Source organism: Octopus bimaculoides, chromosome 11 (genome assembly GCF_001194135.2).
Source record: "Octopus bimaculoides isolate UCB-OBI-ISO-001 chromosome 11, ASM119413v2, whole genome shotgun sequence".
In the NCBI taxonomy this organism is placed as follows: domain Eukaryota; kingdom Metazoa; phylum Mollusca; class Cephalopoda; order Octopoda; family Octopodidae; genus Octopus; species Octopus bimaculoides.
In genome coordinates, this window is record NC_068991.1 from 872,969 (window position 1) to 882,495 (window position 9,527).

The 9,527-nt window shown below is 36.8% G+C and overlaps 1 protein-coding gene across 1 annotated transcript in view; it reads right to left on the reverse strand.

The window, feature by feature from the left end:
* Positions 1–768: 768 nt before the first annotated feature.
* The window catches only part of LOC106882536 (dynein regulatory complex subunit 7), a 31,472-nt gene continuing 22,713 nt past the window's right edge, over positions 769–9,527 (reverse strand). Inside the window, exons 9-16 of the mRNA XM_014933252.2 lie at positions 9,240–9,368; positions 8,286–8,515; positions 7,267–7,479; positions 4,639–4,749; positions 3,970–4,080; positions 2,465–2,662; positions 2,172–2,311; positions 769–1,125 (exon numbers count right to left, since the gene is read on the reverse strand). Coding sequence (XP_014788738.1) covers positions 1,029–1,125; positions 2,172–2,311; positions 2,465–2,662; positions 3,970–4,080; positions 4,639–4,749; positions 7,267–7,479; positions 8,286–8,515; positions 9,240–9,368 — 1,229 coding nt within the window. The 3' untranslated portion in view covers positions 769–1,028. The remainder of the gene's footprint in view (positions 1,126–2,171; positions 2,312–2,464; positions 2,663–3,969; positions 4,081–4,638; positions 4,750–7,266; positions 7,480–8,285; positions 8,516–9,239; positions 9,369–9,527) is intronic.

A 9,527-nucleotide genomic window follows, 5' to 3' on the forward strand; every position in this document is an offset into this window, starting at 1 on the left:
AATCTTTAATCTTGAAGTATTGTACTTAATTTCAATTTAGTCGTAGTAAACATATTAACTAGAAGTGATTATAGAGGGGCACAGTAATTTATTATATACACCTATCATTACGACCCACTTACCGATTCTTTCTGCATTTAGCTGCCTTCAAATTTTTCTCTGAATTAACTTTTCTGTTTGTTGCTCTTCTATTATTGTCACTTTTGATTATGGTAGTGAATACGTAGGAGTAAATTCACTTTTTCTCTCTATATTCATTGTAGTAGCATACTTTTACACTTGATGCATCTTGAACTGTCAGGGACTGTGACATTGGTCAGTTTGGACCAAATCAAAGAAGGCAATTTGATATGTCACTTTCCGACAATCTGCCTCTACTGAATTATCTTGATAGGGAAATATCTGATGTTTAAAACTCCGGTATTACGTCTACTACTACTACATTGTATGTTTGTTGGAAACTAATAACACCAAATGACCTAAAGTCTGACGAGAATGGTAGAGGGCAAACTATTAATTTAATTAATTCACGAATTAATTGATTGATTATTGTATGGATTTACATAAATTTTATCTGTACAAACCAATGTGTATGGTGATGAAATAGTTCTTCTGGCCGTTCGTAACGGTCGAAACCTTGAATAAAGTTATGTAACGACATCGCTTTCATTTTTTTTTATCTAATTGCTGATGTAGCTTCCACGTTTTTGCCCATTTCAACAACAACAACAACAACAACAACAATAATAATAATAATAATAATAATAATAATAGTAAATAACCATGTTTATTTATCCATGTTTCTAATAAAAATGATTGTTGTGTTAACTGTGGTGAAATAATGAAATATTTAGCGAACTGGGCAAAGTTTGGAAACATTTCATTCAATTACAAAACATGGCGATTCCTCGAAACGAAACAAAAAAAGAATGAAAAAAAAATGGAAATATTTGAAGAGAAATAATCTACGGAGTCGTTTTAGCATCACAATTTCTCTTGGACAGTCTTTCTCTCAACATCATGTGCGGCTAACTATTAGACTTTCGGAAGATGTGACTCAGTCGTGGATCACCTTTTAATTTCTTGTCTAAAGTCATGTACTTCATGGGAGCCAGTTCTTTGTACCTGTATAGAGAAAGCAGTATTATTATTATTATTATTATTATTATTATTATTATTATTATTATTATTATTATTATTATTATTACTATTACCTCCGCCCTAGCGAAGGCGTAGATATTGTTTTCAATCGTGTTTGTTCGTTTGCTTGTTTGTTTGTTTGTCCGTGGACAAGATATCTCAAGAACCGCTGGATGGATTCGGATGAAACTTTCGGGGATGTTTGGCCTTGTGAGTGGCACGAACCGATTAGATTTTGGGATCGATCCGGTACTGGACAAGGATTCTGGATTATTTTTCCTGTTTTTTATTTTAAATTTTTGAGAGCGGTCGGGTTCATTTTTAGTATTCTCGTTTGTGAGAGCAGTCGAGTTTATTTCAGATATTCTCATTTTTTAAATCCTCTCTGGCTAATCCTTGGCGGAGGATTTCGCTCTCTGAGTGCTCTTGTTATTATTATTGAGAGAAAGAGAGAGAGAGAGAGAGAGAGCAGTGCATACCATTAAACTGACATTGGGGTATAAATATACGAAGCCCAATATACCCATCATGACTACCCATTCGGGGAGACTTGATGGCTATTTGTAACATCGAAGAATATCGTAGATGCTCCCCGCTAGCGTTTGTGTGAAAACCCAAGCTTGCAGGAACTAAGGGACATAATCAACTGATTAAGACCAAGCAACTGACAAGCAAATCTGTGATATTGAGCAGAATATTTGCTGTCGGCCATCTTTTATATGAAGACAAAACTAGACGAGGCAACACGAACTTACAAAACAGTCGTCACTTTTGTAATGTTACCGCTTCTTCCAGCTGTGAGCTGTTCCTGGTTACAGTTAGAGAGGGCAAATATGGGTTAGTCATATTGCTATAGAGCAGAATACGAACCACTGACTGCTAGATGAGTTGTCTGAGATATTGTTGACTCAGTCATCTGTGGTCCACATGTTTTCCGTTACAAGTTTAACCAAAGTCCACCAATACGCAAGAGGTTAAACTCACAATAAGAAAAGCACAACAGAAAGGAAAACACTCCAGGCGAAACTAACCTATTGAGTCGAACCTCGAGGACATGGATTCTAAAGATGGCTTCTTCGCAATATTTCAAATATTCGTCTTCTTCGTTTTTCTGCATCGTCATCTGATTCTTTTGGTACCATTCCTGTTTTTTCACCAATTCTTTGGTTTCCTGCAACAGATAGATAGATAGATAGATAGATAGATAGATAGAGAGAGAGAGAGAGAGAGAGAGAGAGAGAGAGAGAGAGAGAGAGAGAGAGAGAGAGAGAGAGAGAGAGAGAGAGAGAGAGAGAGACAACGAGAAAAACGAGATCCGAAGAACCTTCTCAAAACGCATTTGGATTAAGTTTGCTTTATCTTCAATTCTCTTCTTGAGGTCGGCCAGGCAGGCTTCTTTCACACCGATCGCCTCTTCCCGAGTTAACCTTTCAGGGTCTCCAATCCGGGCCAAAAACGGTGCCAAGTAATCCACTTCAAGCGTTGCTTTCTTCTTTTTTGCTTCCATTTCTTCTTTTTCTTTCTGAGGAAGAAAAGGTAGTGTAAAGGGGAGGTAAGTCTTCTACGTAGAGTAGATTGTCCAATCCGAGATTAATGATACAGATATTGCAAAGGAAACATTCATGACTAGTAGGACACGGGATTAGCTCTTATCTCTCTCATTCTCTCTCTCTCTCTTTCTCTTTCCCTCTCTCTCTCTCTCTCTCTCTCTCGCTCTCTCTCTCTCACATATCCTCTTTTCCACATCTCCTTTCTCGTTCATCACACAGCTTCCCAGTGACTGTCTCTCTCTCTCTCTCTTTATGTACTTATCTCTTTTCCTGTCTCTCTCCCTCTCTCTCACTCACTCATCCTCTCTCTCTCTCTCTGTCTCTATTTGTCTCTCTTTTTTAACTTTCTCGCTTACATATGTTTATGCTTTTTCTCATAGACACACACACACACACACACACACACACACACACACACACTGACTCTCGATAGCACAATCACATCGACGTCTACAGATCTGTCTCTCACTCTCTCCCTCCTCTCTCTCTCTCTGTCTCTCTCTCTTATTCCTCGCCTCCTCCACCTCCATTTTCTCTGTGTCTGCTAAATACGAAAGTTTATTCATATTGATTAGTGAATCAGATTAGTAATCTTAAAGATAAGCAAAAATCCTTACAACGCACTGAGTCGTTGTAACAGACGGAGAGACTTCGCTCTCTATGTGATACATCTCTGGCTGGCACTCCCCCTCCCCTCACAATTTATGATATTCTATGCTTACAACGAGTATCAGAAAATCTACGAATGTAGTTCACCTGGAGAACCGAACGCCAGCAGACGTAAACATGACTGATTATTCTCTTTGTGCGCAAAAATTAAAGGAAATTATCCTGACAAGTTTCGTGGCTGCTTGACCACTCTTCAGAATATAAGTTGCCTGAAATGGCTAGATTAATTTGCATATCACACACTTGTCACTGGTGCGATTAAACAATTACTATACATTTTTTAAGTACAAACAGCGTGTATTACAAAATCTGATATAAATTTAATGCAGTTAAACAACATTTTATAATTTCTTCGCTGTGGTAAGTAAACGTCACATTTCGCAATTTTCTTCGCGCCCAGAAAATAAAGGAGATTACCCTAATATGTCTCATGCCTGGTTGGCCTCTCTAACCACATTAAATTCATTCTAGATTTTACTGTATACGGTGACAATACCACCATGAATTTGCAACCGATTTACTTACGACAACGTAGGCGTTATAAACTCTAATCTAGTCCCTGTTTCGGTTCAAAGTGCGCGATATCAATGAATAAACTGCAAGGACTCACCAGTATTTCCCTTCGTATTTTGGCCTTCTCGTTGCGTAGTGTATCGTAAACAGAAATTTCGAGGTCATTTACACTCTCCTCTTGTATTCGGTTTTCTAGAATCTTTCTCACCTAAATAATGATAAACAAATACAATACAGACATTCTGCTTTCTATCTCCTCTACACATTCATCTGCTTTCATCCCATCATCATCATCATCATCATCATCAACATTATCCTTATCCAAACTATTATCATCTTCATTATCACAACCACTGCTACTCCTACATGTTTCCCTAAAATTGGAACGTCACGACTGGAAAGCTTTTGATCATAACTCTACTTGATCTGGGTTGACCTGGGTACAGCACTCACAAATCTCTCTCGCGACATAGATATGTATATTTATTTATTCATTTATTTATAAATTTGTTTATTTCTCACACCCTTACTTCTTATTTCTCTGCACCCTTCTCTATCTTTCTCTCTTTTTCTTTCTTTCTCCCTCTCACCCGCAATGTCTTTCTCACACTCTATGATTCACTACCTCTCACTTATGCTTTATCTTTCCCAGTTTCTCCTTTTACTTTTCTCTCCCCCTCTCACCTTCACTCTTCTTGGTTAAGCATACAACTTTCTCACTCTCACTCAAACTCTCACTCAAACTCAAACCCTCATTGCCACTCACCTCCATTTCAGCTTTCCTGGTATCATCTCTGCTGTCAAATTCTTCTGTTATCATCTTCCTTACAAAATTGTACACATCAATTTCTCGTTTGGTAGAGCCCTCTTCACCTACCTACAATGTATACATACATACATGCATATATAATGTATATATACACACGCACACACACATACAAACGTACAAACATACATACATGTATATATTTATATATATATATATATATATATATGTGTGTGTATGTGTGTGTGCGCGCGTGTGCGCACGTGTGTGTGCATGTGTGTGTGTAAGCAAACATTCTCGGCACAGCCATAATATTTGAAACTATTTTAAAATTTAAAATGTTATAAAAAGAATCTTTAAACACACCGCTTGATACAGCCTGACGGAAGAAAGATTTTTGTGGATGCATTTTCACTGTATTCAACTTTTTTCTGCCCGTGAGATAAACTGGTTTGCGAAGTTGTTATCCTCATCAACTGTTCCGTAACAGTTTCCAGTCTTTCCGGTTTTGTTTTGTTTTGGTTAGAAAATCTTAACGAAATATTCTTCTTCAGTCTTTCGGAATTGTTTACTTTATTCTTTAATTTGACATAAGAGAATACCTGGTGTTTTGTCATCGCACAAATGGGGAATTCACTGAATGGAATAATCCTAACAGATGAATCTTTCATTTGTTGTTTATGTACCCTGATTCAGTCTATTAATTTTATTCCTGTTTGACTGATATATTTCTCATTGCACAGTGGATTTTGATTTTAATCTTTTTCAATCTAATTTCACGTCCTGCAACGAATATCTTCACGTACATCTTCACATGCCAACGTAATTTCGCAATTGTTAAGTAACTTTTAAGATTTGATGGTTGTCTTCAACTGTTAATAATTTATGGCTTTTGGTTTATTTAGAGTTGATTTTATTTAGATTTGATAACGATTTGGCAATTGGAAGGTATTCGTTGTCATGATAGGTCATGTATTCTTCCTCCTTTCATCAACTTGTTCTAGTATTCTCTCTGTTCTTGAATTCTCTCTGTTCTTGAATTCTCTTACTGTTTCAGTGACATTTTAGACATTTTTAGCTGCTTATAGTATTCTTTCTTCGCTACGTTCAACATAGTTCTTTCAAACCCAATGTCTCAGTGCTAATGATGTCTTCTGTGTTTAACAAACCTCCCCTCTCCTTCCTTTTCTTTCCGTAAATAGATTCTGTCGATATGACTTTTAAATCGGTGTGTACTGTGGACTGTGAACAGATTCCCAGTTTATTATTATTATTATTATTATTATTATTATTATTATTATTATTATTATTATTATTATTATTATTATTATTATTATCATCATCATCATTGTCCTCGTCATCATCACCATCATCATCATCATTATTGGTCCGTCTTTACGTTCTGCTTTCATCCTTTCGGAGTCGATAAATCAAGTACCAGTGAAATACTGGAGTCGATGTAATCGACTCATTCCCGTCATCGAAAATGTTGGCCTTGTGCCAAAATTTGAAACCAGCATCATCATCATCACCATCATCTTTATTATTATTTTGTTGTCGTTGTTGTTGCTGCTGTTAATATATTTTGCAATCACATACTTTGACAAGTAATTCGAGGTAAATTCCATGGAGCTCGCCTTTATATGTTCGGATTTTATAATTCAATATTTTAAAAAAGATCGTAAATAATTCAGTAACTACATTTCGAACTGTTAAGTTAATCATGTGACTGAAGTGTCTCTATGTTCTGTGCACCTGAGTGAGTGTACACCTGGGCTGGGGGATGCGTCCGGCTGCAGTATGTGTGTATGTGATTGTTCAAACGATATGATGATAATTAATCACAGAACGTATAAAAGAATCAGTCAAGTGTGCAACAACTGTCACGTCTATCGTAAATCAGAATAGCATAGAATTACATCGCATTAACAAGAAGTCATTTTAAGACTATCTATTTATTGGCATAAAAAATATTTGGAACATTGCAAAGATAATTTGACACATGTCTGCTTTTAGAAACCTAATGTATTCATATACGTTATTAAAATGGTGCTTTTGAAACAAAGTAAGGATTTATATTTACGGCCAACACTTTATACGATATAAGTGTTGTTTACTAATGTTTTTCCTTTGTAGCTTAGTTTCGTATTGCGTGGCGTAGTGCATCGCAATGGAATTTTGGTGTAAATGTATGATGGATTGGCGGGAGATTGTTGTGTTTGTTTCATGAATATAATTCTGTCGTGAAGTGTACAAATTTCACGCTTGCGATCGAACTCATAAACCACATTGATCACAAATGGATTGTTTGCAAGGTGACATACTTGGAGTTGGACATCAATAAAGAGGCTAGAAATTTTAATGCCCTCATAATTTTGTGCAGTTTTATTAATGTTCATGTGTGGTTGGATGTCGTGCATCTTACATTGTTTTGTAAGAGGTTATTAATAAAGCGTTCAGCTGTTCTGAATATATTATATACACATACATACATACATACATACATACATACATACATACATACATACATACATACATACATACATGCATGCATACACACACATATTCATGCAAAGAGACGGAGAGGAAGTGAGAGAGTGACTTGTGACTGAGCTAAAAAAATATTACCAGGAAGTTTGTGTGTATTTCAGGTGACCAGTCAATGGACAAGGCATTACGGTCTGTCCATTTACTGGACTTGATAAATTCTCGGGTAGAATATGTAACGTTGGGATCACCAATGTGGTACTGAATGTAAATTTTTTCTTGTGAGAAAACCCTCTTGGCAAAGTCATCGTTGGCTACTTTCTCTGGATTTCGAAGAAATTGTTCGATGATGGTCTGAAGAAAGAGAAGAAACCACAATGAATAAAGCTGCGTCGACGCTCACTCACCTCCGCCCTCTCAAGAATATGTATCATTAAATGAGTGAGCGAGTATTACCTGTGGACGCTGGATGCAAGGAAACCAAATAGTAAAGCTTGTTTCTAACAAAGTCAGCTATTTAATTAATTCAAGTGACAATTGCAATGAGAAGAAATTAATTTTGCTCAGTAGGAGGAGACAACTCCAGAAGTTAATTAAAAGTAAAATGGAATGAGGAACAACAGTGACCTTTGGCAATGGGGAGATAACTACCCGTATGTTTCGCATAGAATACACTTATCCATCAACAGAATCTCCATGGGATCACTTGATCAGCTAAACATAGCAGTCAATTCACTTTTAAATCACACTCAGCGGTCTTAGAAAAGGAACGCAATTGACATTATGTTTTTGAGTGAAAATGCGGCAGAAAAATATTCAGTGTTTATGGCTGGAAACCCTTTTAAGTTCATGGCTGGAACCTCTTCTTGAAATGTGGGGAAAATTCTGTAGAAGAACCAGCAAATGAATGACTGTACACTGAACAAGTTTGCGTTGGAACCTCGTCGCTCCAGTTTCGGTTACACAGCATGGAATTTTCGGCAAGTGCTTTCTACGATTGTTTCAAGATAACCAGTGACTTTAAAGTAAGAAATGTTGGTTGGAATCTATACAGAAGTACGTCGTGTATTTTAAAGTATGTATGCGTGCGTGCACGCGAGTGTGTATGTGAGCGCGCGCGCGTGTGTGGTGAAGTGTAAAACATTTCAGAGCTTTCTCACCTGTATGGGTCTTGGTTCGAAATCGCTATTGATCTGAGGAGCAAACACCAGCAATCGTGTGCCAAACTCAACGAACTTGTACCAGAGTAAGTCTTTACGTCCAATAAAATGTTCAGTCATAGAAGCTGATGTTTCGATTCTCTTTTCCAGCCCATCGACCCTGGCATCATGGTAGAATATCATTGTCCGGTCACTCTCCGGACCCGCACTGTCAAATTTGTAGCAATGTTCTGAAAGAAGAGGAGATAACTCAGAATGCCAATGACTTGCGAAACTCCTAACCCTAATGTTCGAAACTGCAGTCCATAGATAATTCTTTATTCTGTATATTTCTCATTTTATCCTGTTCTGGCGTTTTGCAAAATTTTTCTGGAGAACATTATTTTTCTTTGTGGTTGGGTCGTTGATGACCTCTTTCTAGCATGTTGGATGTCCAACTAGTGGTCATCCCTTATACACGTGTAATATATAAATATACATACATACATACATACATACATATATATATATATATATATATATATATATATATACGTACATACATATACATACATATATATATATATATATATATACATACATACATATATACATACATTCATACATATATGTACGTATGTATGTATATACATATATATATGTACGCGGATACACATACGTATATACACACATATATGAGTGTGTATGAGAGAAAGGGAGAGAGAGGGGAATAAAAACCTTCTTGGATTGACTCCATGGAAGTTCTCTTTTTCTCTCTCTCACTCTCTCTCTCTCTCTCTCTCTATCTCTCTCTCTCTCTATCTATCTCTCTCTCTCTCTCTCTCTCTCTCTCCCTCTTTCACACACACGTTACCCAACTGTAGTCAACCCTTTCTCTTCCGCTATATCTCTTTCATACACAGCATGTCTTATAAAATGTCGTCACTTCAACAGAGGAATGTCGTCAATGCTCACCTTTCAACGAACATTCTCGTCCGGGTTTGAAATATTCTGTGATCCAATGAGTCTCGTGGTTGCGTTCCCTGAGGTAAAGTTTGTCAATTCGGTGTTTAAAGATTTCCTTCACCATCTTCAGCCGGGTTCCTGAACAAGAATATTAGATTCGTATTTGAGAGTCTGTACACACACACACACACTCACACACATGCCACCACCACCTGACACACACACATACTTACGTACATATTTATACATGTACACACACACACACATATATGTATATATATATATATATATATATAT